At 46.9% G+C, this 20,985-nt stretch overlaps 1 protein-coding gene across 1 annotated transcript; it reads right to left on the minus strand.

Moving 5' to 3' along the window:
• Positions 1–1,865: 1,865 nt before the first annotated feature.
• On the minus strand, positions 1,866–20,419 carry tprn (taperin). Its single transcript, XM_042059684.1, has 4 exons — positions 18,054–20,419; positions 3,300–3,534; positions 2,340–2,467; positions 1,866–2,056 (listed from the first exon to the last, which is right to left on the minus strand). The coding sequence occupies exons 1-4, from the start codon at positions 20,196–20,198 to the stop codon at positions 1,994–1,996; spliced, it is 2,571 nt and encodes an 856-aa protein (XP_041915618.1). The 5' UTR covers positions 20,199–20,419; the 3' UTR covers positions 1,866–1,993.
• Positions 20,420–20,985: the final 566 nt, after the last annotated feature.

Raw genomic sequence — 20,985 nt, forward strand, 5'->3', positions numbered from 1 at the left:
TTCTTTCTACATGATGTCAATCATGATCTAAGTACAGTTTAAAAAAGAAAAAAAAACAGGACAAAGCTCTCTGGCACTGTGGCCTCAGTTCCAGAGGGCAACTCACCAAGCCCTTTATAGAAAAAAAAATAATAACAAAAAAAAAGCCATGTAATAAATTACTAATAATGAAAACACCATTATCCTGGGCTATAGAAACTATACAACAATACTGGCTGAGGCAGAACCGATCGTTTTAGTAAGTGGAGGCCACCCGCCCAGCCCTAACACACACACACGCACGCACACATACATACACGGAAGTTGGCATTGTGTGTATAAAAGTCAGTTCAATTTCCTCATGTACTTCACCTCTAACCACTCATACATACAGGGGTTCACATACACACAGAGCTCAACCATATGGGTATATTTATCTTCCAGCTGGCGCCTGTCTATACTGACCAGTTCAGACAAATGTTTACTTACGACTGTTAAGATCAAAGGCTATTAAAATACTGAAACATGGCTGGCTTGGGCTACATGCATCAGCTTCTGCTGAGACATGGAGAGAAAACCATTGCTATTAAGATTGAGAGGTCACTATTAGAGATGTGTATCTCCTAAGCAAGCTTCAGCTGCTAAATACAAAATCTTAAACCAAATTACACTGTATATAAAAATGTTGAGCAATGTAAACGCATAAAGGCATCTGGATATAGCGCAAAGCTCAAAGATTACATCCTTCATATAGCATGACATTCCGATTTTCTGTTGATTTAAAGTTGGTTACATAGGAGTGCTAAAATAAGACAGAGACCTTAGCGATGCTTGCTTGGTTCTTGGCCCTACAGATACACTAGGCTAAGAAGTCTGGAGAATTCCTCTCTCCAATCTTTTAACACAGTTTCATTACAACCATCATGAAATACAAAACTACAAGACATACACAATCATCCAACCAGGGACTAACTTTGCTGGGATGAGGAGCGGGATGGGATTGGAGGGGCAAGTCAATGAGGAATCTACACATGCAGATACAAAAAAATAATCATAATAATAAGCATCACAAACAAGTGGTACTGTGGCACCCTTTCACTGGTAAATTCAGACGTTTTCTCCCCTCCCCCCATCTTCTCTTTTTCTTATTTACTCGTTTCATTTATCAGGTTCTCTCCTCCGATTGCTCTTCCTCCTCCTCTACCTCCACTCGACTTTGAAGAGTTTGTAGGTGTAAAGTCTTGAACCTCCCCTTGCACTCCACAGCTTGAGTCTCACAGGCAGCGAGGACGGGCACAGAGGGCTTCCCGCTCTTCCAAAAACAACAACAACGACGACAAAAAATTTGGTCACTTACTTTTTCATGAGGTGATGAGATCGACGACCACCGCCGCAGCCACCCCTGCTAACACCAAAGCTAACAGGGGCGCTAATACATGAGAGAGACAGAGAAGCTTTTAAAGGCAGAGAAGGCTAATGCTACGAGGCTAGTAAGTCCGTTTTGGCCAGCACGCCGAGAGGCAGAAGTCGCACCCCCCCACACAGTTTCAGGTGGGGTGGGTGGGGGTACTTTGACAATCAGGCGTGGTCTCCAATCTGGAACCTGCATCCTGGAGGGGCAGTCACAGTTTGTCAGTCATGGAAGTGGATGACGAATAAACTGCATAAGGGTCTCTGATGATGTGGCCAGTCCTGCTGCTTCCTGTGTGTGTCTGTGTGTTTGTATGTATGTAATAGAGACTGAATATCCCTTGTGTGTATCTTTGCGTATATATAAGTGTGTGTGTGTGTGTGTGTGTGAGCAGTGTTAAGAAAGTCTGAACTGGATTGACAGTTCATGTCTTGCTGGGTTTTTGGTCCCACTGGTGTGTGTGTGTGTGTGTGTGTGTGTGTGTGTGTGTGTGTGTGTGTGTGTGTGTGTGTGTGTAAATGTCCGTATGTGTACTCGTGTGTAGGCGGGCTGGTGCTTGCAGGCAGTGGTTGGTCCCGTGGCGTTCCAGAAGGTTCTAGAGGTTCAGAAGTAAAGAGCTGGTTCACTGCTGAAGTCTGACAGGGAGGAGCTATCGGCCGGCGTGAGCTGAAACACACACAGCAAACAGACCAACTCTTATCTCCCTCACTCCATTAAGGCAAGAGCAACAACAAGTCCCTATGTAGATAACCTTTAACACATCACAATACACGTGCACCAACTAGTAGACATGGCACAATATGTAACCAACCACCAACTGGAATTCAAAACAAAAATGTCTATCTTCAAACTCCAGGGCCCTTTCAAAATTCTACACACATCATTTGTTCAACACAATATGTGACCTTGAGGACTACAGTCAAGCATGGCAGTAAATCGTTGGTCCTACCATGACCTCCTCTTGGGGTGTGTCTGTGCGTTGAGAATTGGACCCCCCCAGGAGGGCAGGGTCATCAAGCTTGTGGTCTTGCCAGGCACTGTAATCCATACCATGCTTCGGTGTGTAGTTGGACAGATCTGTCAATCACAACACAAAGGTCGGGGATAAAGACACAAACAAACAGCAAACAAACAAGCAAGAATATATATTAGAATATATAAAACTGGTTATATGTGGTTTTATAACACTCGTGGTGTTAACATGACCACCATCATCAGTAACAAAAAGTTTAAAGGGGCATGTTTCCCAGATGGCCAGCAGGTGTCTCCACTGATTCTAGTCTGTGAGGAGTTGATGCGAGGCTAAAGCTTCAGTTTTTGTAGTTTCAGCTACTCCTAAAATAGCCTTTTATTTTCCTCCTAAAACTTACAGTCCTTCCACTCAACACAAGAATGACAGATACCTTGGACCGCATCTGTTCCAAAGCCACCTCTTCAGAACTATGACTCAACGTTTCCCTCTTTCTGTCCCTCTCTCTCGGTCACATCCTGCCATTGGCACTGCGACCAAAGCCATCAACCCACTTGCAAAACCCATTTCCCTTCAGTGTGTGTGTCGGCCTGGCTGCCACCCCTCTCTCCCTCTTTTTCTCCCCCCCTTCATCATTCCCTCACTCCGATCCCGTCCATTCATTCCATTTCCTCTCCCTCCTCCTCCTCCTCTCTTCTCTTTTTCACACACTCTTTCCCTTTTTCTTTCCATCTTTACCATCCTCCTTCATTGGTCTGTTCAAACATTTCCTCTTCTGCCCCCCCTCCCTCTTTACTACCATTGTCTTTAATTCCTTCTGTCCAGTTATGTATCTATTTGCTCTCTCTTCCCTCTCTTGCTCTCTCCCTTTTTCCTTCTCCTCTTCCTCACCATTCCCTCACTCCTTCCTCTCTCCATCTCTCTCTGTGTTTTCTTTACCAGTGCTGTTGTTGTTGGTGGTGGTGGTGGTGTGTGTGGGGGAGCTGGTGAAGCTGGGTCGGGGGATCCGCACACGCTCCAGGAGGCCCTGCTCCTCTTCCTTCCTCGGCCTTCCCCCCTCCTCCTCCTCCTCCTCTTCCTCGTCTTCCTCCTCGTCCTCGCTGCCCCAGACACTGTTCTCGGACGGGTACTCGAACGTGCTCTGCAGACTCGACTCATTGAAGGAGATCTTCAGCTGTAAGAGAGAAACAGAGAGACAGAAAGAGAGAGAAAGGGAGAGGGAGAGAGACAGAAAGAAAGAGAGAACAGAGGACCGAATGTGTTAGCAACAGAAAGCCATCTTCAGACCTCTCACAGTGCACTTTGTATACAACAAGACACACATTCTCTGCTTGAAGTCTCAATCAATTCACAGTGATGGCTGACAATCTGTTTGCAACAGGACATCCCAGAGAGAAACCCTGTTTATGGAGTGCAATCCCGAGCCAGATGTAAAAGGATAGAATATTTTTAAAACAAAATACTTCAAAATAATGGTGCATTTCATGTAATAATGTGCATTCCCTTATAAAAATGCATGAGGACAGCCTCCATGTTTAGTGACAAACAAAACATCAAAAGCAGGCCACCAAAATAACATCACTAAGTGCCTGAGCATGAGCAAGGGGGGGTTTTGTCAACACCGAAGCGCATCGCTTTCATCCCTGAGAATCAAAGGGAGCTTTCTGACTCGTATCATTTCGAAGGTGAACTCTGTCGTTAGTGTTCGCAGCGCCGCTTCCCCTCTTCCTCCCCGAGAGCTGCCTTCATGATCGCTATTAATTAAAGAACAGGTTATTAAAAGGCGCTGGAGCCGTCGTCGAGGGAGGACGGAAAGCTTTCATTAAGAGGCGGCTTGGCACAAGTCAAAATGTTTTTGAGGACAGCACTAATCCACTCTTGTCTCTCTTTATTCACAGAGGAGCCCTCAGTGTGTCTCTCTCTCACACACACACACACACACCATGGGCATAAACAGCGCCACGTCTCAACACCAAAATGAAAAGAAAAGAAAAAATGAAGCAGGCACACTTCATTAGTGACAACACTTGGCTTTTGTCTGGCTGTGTAAAAGGGCATATTAGTTTGGGCCGGTTTTGTTCAGGGTTTTGTTTTGTTTTGTTTTCTACAGCCCTTGCAGCCTCTAAGCCCTGCTGTGGTGTCCTTGCTGAGAAGTTGGAGTTCTCTCAAAACAGTTGTCGGACCAGAGGAGCTTGGAGCGGTCACACCCCGAGGAGGAGGAGGAGGAGGAGGAGGAGGAGGAGGAGGGTTTTTAAGTTGCCCGAGGGCTGAAGGGCTTTGGGCCTGCTGTCTGCGCGTAGGATGCCATGCTAAATGAGGTGCCGTTATGCAACCCCGAGAGCCCATTTACAAGAAGAGAATAACATCCCTGACAAAAGTTATCATTTTCGGAAAAACCCTACACGTAGGCGTTCCGAGAGACTTCATACGCACATGCTGTATGTCTAAACATACACTCACCGCATAACAAAAAAACTTCATTGTTTAGAACCGAATCATAACTAAGTGAGTATCACTACATCCTGGAGGTGCCTGAACCTGACCAACCAGTTGCTTTGTTCATCTCATTTAGGCATTATTATTTTGCATAAGTTGTTGCATTGTCTACAGATATGTCAAAGGAAAACGCATCCAACACAAGACTGGGTCCAAACAAGGAAAAAGAAAGGATCACTTTACTTTTACTTTTAATCTCTAGTCATAAAACCAATATAATCATGTCACAAGAACGCCATTTGGATGTCATATACAAATAAATTCTTATGATCTATTTTCCAAACCTAGAGTGCTATTGTTCCATTTATGAGTGTTAATAGGCATTGTAACATCGTGAGTGCTGTAATGTCATGATAGCATGTAATCATGTTAGCTTTTTCATGACAGCATGCACAGAAGACGCCATGTCAGGCACTGATAAAGGCAACAGGAGACTGTGACTACTGACAACACCAAACCAAACATTAGATGTCATCACCTGCAATCATCACATACTTGTATGATATGGCTGGGTTTGATATGGAGAGTTCAAGCAAAGTGTTTCAGAAAAAGAATTAGCAGCACGCTGAGCAGCTCACTTCCCTCAGGAAATTCATTCATTTTTATGCACTCATGGTCGACATGAATTAATTAGCAGTATTATGTTACTTGATTAAACATTAACATGCACGATTAATTCTTTGCCGGTTATATTTACAGGCTACACAACTTGGGCAATATCTTAATGACACCAATTGAGATGCATATAGATATGTGATGAAGTGACTGTTTATTCAGGCCACATATCTCCGGGGTTTTCCTTATTATAGCTTCCCTGAAGTAGCTTGACCCTTGTATCAGTCATAAAAGTGCACAAGAATCTGGGGCAGCAATTCTACTGCATTACAAGGAGACACACAACCAGATCACAGTGATGACAAGCACTTTTTGCTTCATCTCAAAAGCTGTAAATACCAAGCAGACACCCGCAAGTATTTTCATCCTTTCTACTATGAAGAGTAGCATCAAATGTAACAAGTTTTGGCTTCTATTTCTGTGTTAATGTATTATTATGGGCCCTTCTGGTTAGGTTCACACAGGGTGACACACCATTTCTCATGGGATTCTATTATAGAACCCCACAAATACAGACCCTGTGCGTGCACTGCACTGCACTGCACTACACACACACACACACACACACACACAGACACACACACACACACACCTTGCAGTTTGCAGGATGTGGCAAGACACCGAGACTGAGAATGTCTTCTCAGATGCCCGCTTCGTAATGAGGAAGTAGCATTATCAATCAAGTGTGTCTCACCAATTCACCAGACATGCTTACGTACATCCAGTCTGAGTGGAACTAAATATGGAGCTGGACTTCCGCTTTGCATACCAGGAATGTCCATCTCGGCCAAGAATGGGGTCAAATGACCATGACTGTGGTGACTGTTCTGGTACCTTTCCCCTTCAATCTCCTTGTCATATGTGACTTGCCCTAAGTCTACTCTAATCGTCATCACAAGGCACCAACTTCCACCCCCCTCCAGTAATGTATAGGAGGCTATGTATAGGGATCTGTGGAAGAACAGCAAAACAGGAGTGGCTTTGTGTCGCTCACATCACTCAGGCTCTTTGCTAAAGACCCAACAAAACATGCAAAAAGCAAGACACTGCAATGCAACACACAGACAGACACATATATGCACACACACACACACACACACTCTCTCTCACACACACACACCAATTTCCACCAAATTGTCACCCAATAACTGATAGCCATCAGTATTTACATCACAATTAAACTGGACTTGGTAGGGCTGATGTTCAAAAGTCTGTCTAGCAGAAACAATAAAATGACCTGAGCCAACTGCTGCTTATGTGGTTCCGAGAAGCACTATCTTGATTCCATTGTGATTTCAGCTTTACCATGACAACGTGTCTGAAGTAGCTTCTTGAGGAGACAGACGAGTAGACCACATCTCGTCCTGTGTAATGAGAGTGCACCGTTCGATGTCAGTGGGTAAAAAACACTCACTGTTATTAGTTTCTGTAATGGCCTCCAAATCACACTTAGTGAGTTCATAAACTCAAACCAAGTTAGGAGATGCAATACGGTACAAAAAGATGGCCTCAAACTATATTTGAACTAGTGTTGTTCTTCTGTCCCATTGTCTTCTGGTGTAAAAATGACCTTACATGGTCAGAGAGATGGAAGCTAATAGTAGGAAGGTAATAGCTTAGAACTGCACACAATGATTCTTCTTAATGATCATTGTGCTTGCAGGTTACATAAGAAATAGCATCATGAATCTGTAAACAAAGTTTTTTTTTTTTTTTTTTTAAAAGACAACGACAGTAAGTTTGATTCAGGCAAAGCGATTCATAACCCTAATTGTGAAAAACTGTTTCAACAGTACATTTTTCGCTCTCTCTTGCAGTCTTTAACACAAACAAGCCATTCTAAAGCAAGTTGATCTAAGAGCGTGTTTATTTTATAATATTAGGGCTGCTCCAAAAAGGTTTACCTTAAAAGGACAACAGTTCCCCAAGCAAGCACAGCCCAGAGAGGGTTAGAGATGATAACTGAACTCAATCAAGTCTCCTATTCAATGCAACGTACTGGGCACATCAGTGGACGGCCACACATTTGGGTGACTTGTTAACACTGAGAATGAAATAGTTTTCCCATGCCCAATGTTATATTTCTTGGCGGTTTTAGGCAGGTTTTCTCAGCCACTGGATTTCCCCCAACCCTTATCCACAATCCAATGGATCAACTCCACAATCAAACACTCGTTTGCCCACATGCATAAGCCAATCTAACAGCAAGTGTAAATTAATTTTAAAAGTCATCCTTCCATCTCTGGCTTTTCCAAACTGGCGTGGGCATCAGAGGCCTTTGCTATAATTCCCACTCCTGACTCATTCTCTCCCTGTAAGAGGCGCTTGCTGGTTTATTTGAACAGGGCAGGTCCTACTGAGGAGAAGCTCTCTCTCTCTCTCTCTCTCTCTCTCTGCCTGCAGCAGAGCCTAGAACCGAGAGCCGTGCCAAAGAGAGCGAATCAATAAATCAAAGTAGCCTGTGGGATTACTTCCTCTCGGCTGGGGAAAGGGCTTCACTCGTTTGCTCGCTCACTCCATCCGTCCCATCCTCTCTCCCTCCCCTCCCCTGCTGTCAGGGGGGCTCTGTGCCCACCCGTGGCTGTGAAAGGCCGCATTATTGAGCCAGAAGTGATGCATGAGCCCCTCCCTCTCTCGCTCTTCTTTCTCTCTCTCTCTACAACCTTGATCTTCTTTCATCTCAGTGTCATTCTCCCTCTCTCCGAAGTGTCTTGCTCAGTCTCTCTCTCTCCTTTACTTACTCCCCCCCTCCTCCTCCTCCTTTCCGTCTTTCAGCGCTGTGTAATTCCCCTTCTCGTTAGTTTCTTCCTCTTCCTGACCCTCTCTCTCTTTCCCTTTCTTTAACACTTCTCTCCATGTCTCTCTCTCTCCATGTCTCCCCATCTCTCCCTCTCACCTCTTCTCTCTCCCTCTCTCTCTTTTTTTCTCTCACTCTATCATCTCATTCGTCTGTCTGAGCAGAAGCTACATTAGGCCAGTTCCAGCCTCCAGGCTCTCCTCTCTTCCCTCTCTCCTCCCTTCCCCTCTCTCCCTCACCCCTAGCAGCAGGGGGGACCAGCTACCTCTTGCCCTGGCATCCCCTGCCCGACCTGCCCTTCTCTCCCCCCCCCCCCCCCCCTTCACCCTCTCACACTCCCACACTTAAGACACCAGAATGGAGTAGGATGACTCACACCACCAGGGCCGCTAATTTTAGCGTTTCCTTTAGCTGCGGTGCTATTGTCGTCCCCATTGTCAGGCCCGGTGGTGCCTTTTCTTATTTGGCCTTTTACCGCGTTGGCGTTGAGGAACTGTCGTAAATGCCACGGTGCGAGAGTTCCTTGCTCGCTTGTAATGAGGGCCTTCGGGGCGACCGAGTGCGTAACCCCGGGAGTTCAGGCGTGCCGATTCTGTGTGTGTCTGAGTGCACATGAAAGGAAAAGGGCAGTGTGCCAGAGACAGAGTTTTCTGGGCCATTTAGATGGCCCGTCCTGATTTGGACTAGGCAGAGAGAAAGAGAGAGAGAGAGAGAGAGAGAGAGGGAGAGGGAGAGAGAGAGGGAGAGGGAGTTTCGGGTGAATGAGCAGACGGGAAAACTGTTTTCACATGGAGTGTGCGCACACGCGCACACACACGCACACACACACACTCCAAGAGAGACACTCTTGGACAAGCTGAAAGACAAATACTAGACACCTTCACTCCCATACACAAACACACACAGGCAATGGCAGGTCAGTAGGTTGTGCCGAAGTGAATTATGAGCACTACTTGGCACATACAGCGTGGCTGAAGTGATGTTGGCATGGGTGTGCTAAGGCGGTCAGGTCAGACTGGAGCTATCTATAAAGAGCTATTTATCTGTCTGTGTGTGTGTGTGTGTGTGTGTGTGTGTGTGTGTGTGTGTGTGTGTTTACGCAAGAGAGAGAGTGAGAGAGAGAGAATACTACAGTAGCAAAGTATGCAGAGGCTTTTTATTGAGGTATAGGGATAGACTGACCAGATGTCTGATTAAAGCTAATCTCTCAGCAGAGACTTTAATGGCTTAATATGAGGAGCAGGCAGGCTCCAGTATGAGGCCTCTCGAGAGCCGTGTCTCAGACACACAGATGGAAAAGACCAGAAGACTGACCTTTCTGTTTCCATGCGGAACTCTTCCATCATTAACCAATATATTCGTGTCACAGATCCTATAGAACATGAGTGAACTGACTCTACCTGTGTACCTCTCTACACATAGCCTAAAAAATGTCTTATTCAATCATCAACTCTGCATCACACCACAGCACCGCATCTACTGTCTCTAGTTTTATAGCATCTCATTGCTTTCTTTTGAACATTAAGTTAAGTTATATTGAAAATTGGTTCTCTGCATTTTACTCATCTGGGTAGTGTACACACATTCATACACACACACACACACACACACACACACACTCAGAGTAGAGGGCTCACTAGGAGCACACCCACACTAGGAGCACACACACACCCAGAGCAGTGGGTAGCCCTTAATCCGGCGCCCGGGGAGCAGTTGGAGGTTAGGTGCCTTGCTCAAGGGCACCTCATCCGTTGATATGGATGTAGAGTGCTGTTCAATCACTCCCCCACCCACATTTTTCCTACCAGTTAGGGATCAAACCGGCCACCCTTCGGTCCCAAGTCGGATTCCCTAACCAGTAGGCCACAGATGCCCTATCTGTAGTTTCTTTTGTGCTAGTTAAGACATACACAAATCAGGACGTCTTCTGGTGTTACCCTCTATACAAATTGTCTGCAGATGTGTCCAAGTGCTCTTTAAGAAGATTTAGGAGGCACATCCTCTACTACCAGGGGCACGTGAACAGGTAAGCTTTGTAAACATAAACATGTGATGTGACCGCTTAAGCAGGATAGGATTAATTTGTATGGGATAGCAGGATAGGCTTTATCTGTGTGGGACATCAGCTACTGTAGGTGTCCTCGGATGACTGCATCTGTGTGTATTTGTGTGTGTGTGTGTGTGTGTGTGTGTTTACATGTGACATCTATTGTGAGTGGGTGCACATCTATTATCACATCTATTAACAGATACATCTATCTATCTAATCTAGTTATTAATCTTTTCAATTATCATGCTATATTACTTTATATTATGTTAATCTTGCCACTTGGCACTATGCATCCAAAAATTCATGTCAATATATCCACATTAAATTTCAATTTGAGAGAGAGAGACAGAGAGTGAGAGTGTGTGTGTGTGTGTGTGTGTGTGTGTGTGTGTGTAAAACACTCATAGGGTCTCCTCCCTTTGATGGATCACTGTGGTATACGGTTTGTGGGCGTGAACGAGAGCCGTCATGTTTATTTGTTATTATCTTGACCGTTTCCAAGTTACGATGTAAAAACTGAAAAAGAGAATGAGCGATAGATAAACAATGTGGAAAGACGAGGAAGGGGAGGAAGTCAGACTGGGCAGGGCACCTGTGTAATGTTTATAATTCTAAAGCAGGCTGGCTGAAACTTCAGCTGTTTGATGTTAATTTCATTCATTACAGACTTGGGTGTGAGGGTGTGTGTGTGTACACAGCAAATGAGAGGGAGCAAAGGTTTGTGTGAAAAGAGAGAGAGAGAGAGAGAAAGAGGAAAAAAAAGAGAAAGATAGACAGAGCGTGAAAAAAGAGACTCTTCCTTATCCAGGAATCCTAAATGACAGGATAGAATGGCCATGGCCGCCTGTTGCCCGGCGACAGACACCATGGATATAGCTGAAGGAGAGAGAGAAATGGGAGAGCGGGGGAGTAGAGGCAGCAGAGAAGAGGGGGAGAGAGAGGGAAGGAAAGAAGGTGGCAGAGGCTTAGGTTAACAGTGTACAGTACGTACCCAAAACTAAGGGGACAGAAAGGCAGACACTGAAAGAAAGACAGAGGCCAGACAAGGTTGATTTGCCAGATCCAGAATTTGAACACCCTACTTAAAACAGGATGAAAGTGAAACGATACTGGAGCGCTTGACCACCCACTCTTAACACAAACTTATTTGACTAAATGAGACACACAGGCGGTACTGCTCATGACAGAGCATCACACCTCCCTGCGCTTAATGTCTCTTATGTTCTTAAACCATCTGCCAACTGAATCACCAGCACATTTGACTAGAATTTGCATGGTGTGTTTACCAAATAGTATCCATCTGGCAGCCCAAAGGCTACGGTGGCCTGTTGGTACACACAACACCTACATGATTCCTACCCTCCATATGTGCCGGTTTTCCATTAACATGTATAAACAACTGTCATTTTCTTTCCCATTTGTACACACACACACACACACACACACACAACTGGCAAACACACAAGCAAGAACACATACAAGCAAACACAGGTCCATCCACCACGCACGCACGCACGCACGCACGCACGCACGCAAACCATCGACACAGGCAGCTTTAGACACGCACACACGTGCACACACACACACGCCAGGACCTGCTTGAATTAAACATGACTATGACAGCGGCGCTCTGCTGTCTGAATTCTAATTACTCCACCGGTATTGAGAGGGCAATCATGCACACACAGCTAAGGGCCACTTTCACAGCCACACACACGCACGCACGCGCACACACACACACACACACACACATACTCTCTCCCTCACACATACTCTCTCCCTCTCACACACACACACACACACACACACACAACCAGACACCTATAGATACAGAAAAACCACTCGATACACAAAAGGGTCACAAAATAAATACCACTACGGACTACATGACTACACTCTTCATTATCTATTTTAACTTTCTTTCTCTTTCACTATCTCCCTCGCTCATACACACACAAATAAAAACAAGCGCACACCCGAACCAAATAAATCGATATAAGATATCGATCTGATCTATAGCACTCGTGGCGGCACTGAAGTCCTCAGGCCTGCTAATGATTTGGGGCTAATGTTCTCTGTCAGTGACAATCACCAGCAACAAACATGTTAAAGCCCAGTCGCCCTGTGTGTGTGTGTGTGTGTGTGTGTGTGTGTGTGTGTGCGCGTGTCAGTCATCGGGGTGAGAGCCGTGGGTGGTAGAGGGGTATTCAAGCATTACACCAGTGCTTGGCTCGTTGCCACTCTGCAGGACAGAAAGCAGGGCCGAGGTCAGGCAAGGGACGGGAAGAGCGATGGAGGGAGAGGGCGAGAGAGAGAGAAAGAGGGAAGAGGAAGATGGAGAGAGAGAGAGAAAGAGGGAAGAGGAAGATGGAGAGAGAGAGAGAAAGAGGGAAGATGGAGAGAGACAACACAGAGGGAAGCCAGAAAGACAGACAGGCAGACACGCAGTGTGAGAAGAAGGAGACAAGTGGACACTAGTCAAGAGACAATGGGGACAGAGGTGTGTGTATGTATGTGGTGTTGGGGGGTGGGGGGTTACATGATGAGGAACAGATGACCAGACAGAAAGACAGAGGGGTGCTGGGGCGATGCCGGTAACAGTAAGTAAACGCAATCGAGTAGGAGTGGACATCCTCCCGTGAATGAATAATTAAACACAGTGGACTTTCACACCTCTAGTCAGAGATTTGGGGGAGAGAATGCTATCGCTAAAGCTAACAGTTAGCCGTCATTAGAGCATTCCTCAACACCGGACGCTGACAGTGACCTCAAACCCAGCAACCAAGGGATTCTTGAGCAGTTTATTTAGTTATTACAGCCTGGTATGACCATAAAACCCTTTTGTTTTCTCACCTGAAAATAGTTACTCATTGATGGAGCGGCTGTTCCATGACATCAGCCGGTAAAGGAGTCTCTGCAGTTTGTCATTACCATTCATTGCTCAAGCCAGTTCCATCACGTCAATGTTATACACCCAGTACCAAGTTTGACCTCCACCTATGGTATCTGTAGCCATCAATGTAAACTTGTTTAGGAAGACTGATGACCGGTGGTGAGCAGTCTGCCGGTCTCATGACCTGGTCAGTACAGTCACAGAGGCTGGGGATTCTTAATGGGAGTATGGTAAATCTGCTGCAGACCCACACAACAGAGACACACTTGTAACAGAAACACAATAGAGTACTATTGCGGAAGACTATTGTCTTTCAGAGCCACATGCTGTCTACATAAATTATACACAAAGTCGCCATGCCAAGTTTGTTTCCCTCATTCACAACTTGCTGAGTATCCACCAGCTCTGATGACGCCTCAGTAGTAGGCTATGTTGGGGAAGTCCTCAAATACAGCGGGACAACCCTTTTGGGAAAAACAAACAAACCAAAATCATAGTGGACATCTGTTTCAGAATAACTACAGTGCTATAATGGCTAAGGATTCGTGAGGGTGTGTGCCTTCACAGCCCCTCTGCGCGCGTGTGTGTGTGTGTGTGTGTGTGTGACTGACGCATCACCTAGCCTTTAACCAAGCCTACACACAACAAACACACACACGTGTTCGCTCTGGAAGAGCGGCCTGTGTACCCTTGCCCCATCGACATCGACAGCGCCCAAGAGCCCCCACGCCCAGAGCAAACAGGGCAATTATGACAGCAAGGTGCCAGAGAATCTCCCTGCAGTGCAAACAAAAGTCAGGTGATGAGTGTGACCAGCAACTTTACAAATGCTACACACTAATGACATATGGCCACAAACCTCTGGAAGTCCCAGAAACACACTATAAAAACAAAAACAAAACAAAAACACTATAACAAAAACAAATCTCCGGCACAATGTATGACTGATGTAAAACTTTTAATGTGTAAAAAATGTACAGATCAGAGACAGATTGTACTGGTACTGTTGACATAATTTAAATGCAAGTTAGCTTTAACCTGGTGTGCACATAGAATATTCTCATGCTCCAGAGTCAAACCATGTCTAATGCTTAACCATGATGTTCCACTTTTGTAAAACTGTACCAAGAACAACTACAGCAGCAAACTAGCCAATGGGATTTCCTTGCCTGTTTCAGTTTGAAAACCATTTTTAGTTACATAACCCCAATTTATGCTTTAACAGCTTAACCCAATAATCTAATTACAGAGAAATCTACGGTCTCAATTACAAATGACGGCAACTCTAAGGGGGTAACTCTCTATTTAACCAGAGGCCTGTGACGGATAAATGAGACACACACACACACACACATGCATGTACATTCACATAGATTCATGAATATACATGACTTAAGAGTTAGGCTTAAATTATGCCCACAAACACACAAAAGCACACATACACTCATATATGAACACACTCTATATGAAGGACTGTATGTGTGTACAGACATAAGCATGCAGACGCACAGATGCACGTACACACACACACACACACACACACATACACACACACAATCTGCTTTAGGCTCTAGCCCTTGCAACTGCTTGCCTGCCTGTATGGTTTCCTGCCTATAATGACAGATCAGCGTGCTTCCAAAAGCCTCAGACCAGACCACAACAAGCAGCTCCGCCCTTTCCATCTCTCCAGCGGCAGCCAAAGCCTATACTGCCTGGACAGCACAAGCACACAGACAATAGGGTGCCATCCAGAGTCATCCGTTATCAATCTGGATTCACTCCAAATTACATTAATCCACATTCATATTCACTCCACATTCATTCTCAATCTTAATCATAGTAATTCATATTCACTCCTAACCACATCAACACACTTCAAAATGCTTTTTCACTGCAGAATGTGGATGGAATTCCCTACTGTTCTGGCACAGAAAATCCACATTACAGGGTTTGCGTTTGTCTTATCAGAATGGCCCACGACATGCTGAGTTTGCGCCTGACGTATATAGTCCCCCTCCCCCTCCGATCCCATCACGGCAGAGCTCGAGGTGCACCACACAGCAAGTCACGAGCAAACACCAAGGAGCAAAGGACAATCTTGATTAGCCCAGCCCAGGCACAATGCTTCGGCTGGGAACAGGAGTGGGAAGAGGCGGCCTGGAGACTGGAGAATGAGAGGAACTTTAAACCTACTGCAGCCATGGCCACAGCTAAGGAGCTCAGAGGCCAGAGTAGTGGCGGCGGCATCAGCAGTGGCGGCGGCGTTCCAGTTTGGGCCCTAGAATTCCATGGAAAAAAAAAAAAAAAAACCTCCCTCCCCTCCCTCTCACAACCTCACTGGTCTGTCCCAGGAACTTTGTCAGAAACGGCTGGCCCACAAAAATGTGTGAGAAAGTTTAAAAGAGAGGGGGAAAGGAAAGGGAGTGAGAGGAGGGAGGGAGGGATGCAGAACGATGGAGAGAGACAGCATGATGCACACTTAGGCCACAAATATGAGAGGGAGAAAGATACAGAAAGAGAGGAGAAGAGAAAAGAAGAGAAAGAAACGAGAATGAACAGAAGAGAAGAGGGGTTACAGAGAAGAAGAAAAAAGGGACGTTTTTATGACTGTGAGTGGTAGCGATGGAAACCCGTGGTGAATATTTCTCCAGCTGCAAGTCTTCACCGTGTGCTGCTGCAAAGTGTCACACCGTTTGATGTGACTAAAAATCCCCTAGCAAACCCTTCCTCTTGCAAACAGGGGCCTCTGCAGCCCACAAACACCACTCCGAGACGTCACCCATCCCTCAGAGGCAGGGCCCATACACTCCGCCCAGGCGTATACAGGGCTGGAATTCCACACAAATTGCCCTTGATGCTTAAAAAAACCCAGTCCAACCTTTGCCACAGGGAGAACAAAACAAAACAAAACAAAACAAAACAAAACAAAAAAACAAGTCTGTGTGGAATGCAGGGACACAAGGAGGCATAGCTTATTCTCAGCCAATTGTGACAGTGTTATTAATTCAATTGGGTGTGCAAGGGACTAAAAAAAGCCACACAGGCTCTTTTCTCTTTCTCCCTTTCTTTCACACTTACATAAAAGTGCGCAAACACACACATACACACACAGGAGATCAACCCTAGCTGGCATCTGAGCAGGCGCCTCTCGTTAATGCCAGTGTGCATCTCCATGGTTGGCAGGAGAGTTCTTCTCCCCCTCTGGGTGTGACATGAGCGTTGGTTGGGGCGGGAGAGGCGGGGAAGGACGTCAGTAATGCCCAAAAGCTTTGGGGCAGAAGGATTAGGCCAAGCCAAGCAGTCCTCCCATGGCCCAGTGCTGCGTTTTTTGTTTCATAGCCATGAGCAACAAAACTGCCCTGTGCTGACTAAGCTTACTGTATTTATTGAATGAGGTTGGCACTATGCCTCATCATGTTTGGTTTATATTCGGCCTCTAAAAGATAAATAAATAAGTAAACAAAAGTGTCACAAGCTCTGGTGGTGGTGGGTGGGAATGGAGATGCTGATTGTTCTTTATTTTTCATGATCTATCCTTATCTGACAGAGGAACTGATACTAGTCCGCCGAGACGAGACTTGACATTTCTCAACATATGCCTCACCCAAAACACAACTTCCCTTTAACAACTGAAAATTACCCACTCATCTTCTCCTAGACTGCTTTGTGAGCAAGTGTTTGGCTGGTCACCTATTGTGGCAAGCCACAAAAGCCTTCCAAATCCTGCAAGCTCAAAACCTCCCATGTCTCTCTCAGTGTGCTCAGATCATGTGGCAGTTTCTGGCCACTCCTTGCTCTGTTCAGAATTACACATGACTACAGAATGCACATATCTCCTCTAATTGCCCCCACACCTGTGTCACATGACCACACCAGGACAACACCTCGTTCTCAGTCAAAGGAACAAAAAAATTATAACAAGAAAGTCTGCAGAATGTCAAATAGCCACAAGACAAACAGCAGTGAGAGAAAGTCAACAACAGAAACCATTTTAGAAGCAATTTCATGATAAACCGCAAGCTGTTATTACAACATTTTCAGAGAGCTGGCACTTGTAGCTGCCCTCCCTCCTTGAGCCTAAGCAGTCCGTCATGGGCTTTTAATCATTAGCAGCTATACACATTGTTTGGATCACAGGGTCACTTAACAACACTGAGAGGCGGGTAGGTGCCTAAAGCACGCTACTAAGCTCCTGTGGATGTGAGACCCCAGGGCGATGAGCCATGCCAGATCCGGGCCAGTCCTGTGCCTGATCTGGCCCCCAGAATCTGTGGATTGGTCAGGTTTTCCCAGCCAAATCCCCTGGATCAGGTAGCGGCTTGATGAGATTGCCCAATCAATGAGCCTCAAGTCCACCCTAACCCAGTAAGGCGGCAGCACAATGACACGCTTCGGCTGGACGGTGGTCCACAACGCTGCATACCTGTAATCTAATGAGACTCTGCGCAATCTCTGGCCTCTAACAAAGCTACTCACGGGCCAGGCAGCAACCCCAGCCATGAGCTTTGGGTGTTCTGCAATCTGCACTGCCAAGCATGACCTACATGCAGCTAAATATGTGAAATATCTCAACAAAACAAAATGAAAACAAAACAAAAACCTAACCAATGGCATTTCATCCAGAAGAAATGGGCTGTGTGTGCATTAACTAAAAAGCCTAAAAACCGGGTCAAGTTAGCCTTGCATGCTACATGAGCCGGTGGTTCAGCCGGAGTTATCACACATTTACGATGCACACAAAACAGATACAGATGGAAAGAATGTGAGCAGTTTGTGTTTTTTTAACTAAGCTTGCTTGTTTAAAGCTATAAACTCCTGCTATAAACAGTGAGGCTACTTTACCTTTTTGCCTGTGGATCCAGATTTGGACAGGCAGGAACGGCCAAGTGACAGATAGCCACCGATGACCTCGATCTCATCTACCGCCGGGTAGCGCTTCTTCAACAGCGTGCCCAGCTGGGCGTAGGGGGCCTGGGAGGCCCCAGCACCCGCCACAGGTGACCCAGCGGCTGAGTCCTGGGGATCAGGCGAGGCTACCTGTGGCTCCTGCTTGCGTTTTGGCACCACCGTGAAGGTGTTGCCCTTACGCTTCTGCACCACGGGGCTGGTGGTCGGCTGACCGGGAACGGGTGCCGGAGCAGGTGGTGTGGGCTCCACGTCCACATCGTCGATGTTGGTGACTGGAAGTTTCTCAGCAGGCAGTGGCGGCTCCTTCCGGGCAAGGGGTGGAGGAGATGGCTGGGCCACCGGTTCAGGTGGTGGACTGCTGGGCACGGGCTGACCGAGCAGGAGCTCCTTTTTGGCTGGCCTGGGACCCCTCTCAGACTCTCGCTTTTTGGAGACGGGCGGCGTCGGGGGCGGCACGACCCGACTGGTTGGCACTGCTGCTGCTAAAGTCGAGTTCAGGGGGGTAGGGAAGGTGGTCGGCTCGGAGGGCCGCTGGGAAGACGGTGGGGGGGACAGGACCGGGCTGGAGGGCGTGGTACTACCCGGGGAGGAGGCAGAGGAGACAGAGGAGCTGCGGCGAGTCTTGGGGATCACTGTGAAGGACTTGCGGGACTGCAGGCGCAGGTTGGCGAGAGCGCGGGCCTGCAGGTCGCCGGTGGGGACCAGGGAGAGGTCCGGCCTGGGGGCCGGGCGGAACTCGAAGGTGGGGGAGTCCGGCGGCTGGAGGGAACCGGGGCCGTCGTCTGAAAAGTCGGCACGTGCACGGACTGGAGAGCATGGCACCTTGGGAGGCTTGGAGGACCCATCTGTTTGATCCCATTCTCGCTCACGGATGGGCTTGGAGGAGCCGGCCCTGTCTGCCTCCTCTTTTGGGTTGATGGTGATCCGGCGACCACCACGGCTGGCCTCTAAGCTCCGGAGGAGGGCAGACACGGGATGAGGGGAAGCAGGAGGGCTCTCCACATCAGAAAGAGGAGGCTGTGCTTTTGTTTTGGAAGACTGAGAAATCTGTGGGCTAGACGGCACTGACCGGTCCAAGGTGTGTACGGGCGAGCCCGGCAGAGGGGACGTGATTGGCTTTGGCACCAGATCTGGCTTTGGTGAGGGTCGGGATCTTGGCCTCACGGAAGTAGAATCTAAGTCTAGGAGGTTCTCAGTGCTCCGCGACCTGGGTTGCAGTTTACCGTAGTTACGGTCGAATTTCTGCAGCATGCGACTCACCCTGCCCTGACCGTCGACAAGGTCGGCCAGTTCCGAACCGTGACCCACAGTGCTTAAGTTCTCCTCGCTTTTACTTAGTGCTGTATCATAAATAACTACCTCCTTTGCGCGTATCTCAGCAACCGGACTACCTCTCCTTTCTAACAGATCGTTAAGAGAGCTATAGCTACTTACACCGTTCTGCTGCAGTTTAGATGCATGTTTAATGCCGCTTCCCTCCGGAAAGTAATCAGGATCGGATTCTATAATGATGATGTTCTCTGCACGAATAGTCCGAATCCCAGGAACACTGCCATACAGTTCCAATATGTGTTGCATGGGACGTGAGCTTTCCCGGTCCAGTTGCTTCTTTCGCTCCTTCTCTAATTTAATAAAAGGGTTTTCCTCCAACGGACCTAAACTCTCCTGTAACACTAGGCTCTCTTCAGTTCCGTTGTCCCTTACCTTACTCTCCGCTGATTTCGGGTCGTAGGATTCTATGGCCGTCCACAGATCTTTTGTTTTCACCGGTGACTGCTCCGGGGATTTGGGGGTGCCGCTGCCACGCTTGCTACCGAAAAACTGACTGGCAGGGGTGATGGTATAGTTCCCGTTAGGATTAGCGCCGCTGGCATCGTCCTTATTTTTAGATCCGCTATTTCCTGTTACCTCGCCATTAACACGAGATGTGGCTGCGCTCGGTGAAGACTCGCCACCTGCTCCAGACCCGCTGCCTTTTGCTTTCCTCCGTTCGAGGATCTCTCGTTTCCAGGCCGGCATCCTCGGGCTCTCCTGCCCGGATTCTTGGCGGAGCACACGAACGTCGCCTCCGCCCGACATTGCAGGAGAAAAAGAGTATCTCCGGAGCCTGGGTTCTGATGTTCCAGGGCTGGAACGAAACGCAAAATCTGCTGCCTGACGCTGTACCTGCAGCACCGCTATCACACACACGCACACATCTTTCAATCGCCTTCTGTGTTCCCTGCGATATCGCCCTGTCTACGGACACTACCCCGCCCTCTGCACCTGTAAGCCTTCGACGTCACCCTTGAGTCGGAAGATCTGAGCCCCAAGAAGGCATCTCATTTGGTCATATGAATCTGAACTACACCCCCTCTTTACATATCAAACCACCCACCCAAGGAAGACACTCCCCTTTCTATTGTGAACCACAGAGAAAGACATGCCAATCAAATGACCTAGGCTCAACCCACTTTATATCAATTAACTCTTGCAGTGCTGATACATTTCTTATAATATTAGCTTGACTACGTTAGCCTACAGGCTTTCTGCGTTTCCATATTAGAAAACTAAAATGTAACAATACATTTTTACATTGCATTAAATCAGTTTCCTAATTACAAAACGTGTTCTGCAGTTATGTGAAAACAAAACATTCACAATTAATGTATTAATTCACATTAATTTGAAGACGACAGGTAAGGGAACTATATTCTATCAAAATTAGGCCATGTTCTTTCAAGTGCCAATAAGTCTTCATGACTTCTAAAATAGCCAGTGAATGAAATAATATAGCACTTTAGGACTGTTTACATACCTTAATTGTTTATTTGTAACAAAGACACAACCTAACGTGATTAGGCATGATAATTCCTAATGAGATTAG

The sequence above is a fragment of the Alosa sapidissima genome, chromosome 13 (assembly GCF_018492685.1).
Source record: "Alosa sapidissima isolate fAloSap1 chromosome 13, fAloSap1.pri, whole genome shotgun sequence".
Classification (NCBI taxonomy): domain Eukaryota; kingdom Metazoa; phylum Chordata; class Actinopteri; order Clupeiformes; family Clupeidae; genus Alosa; species Alosa sapidissima.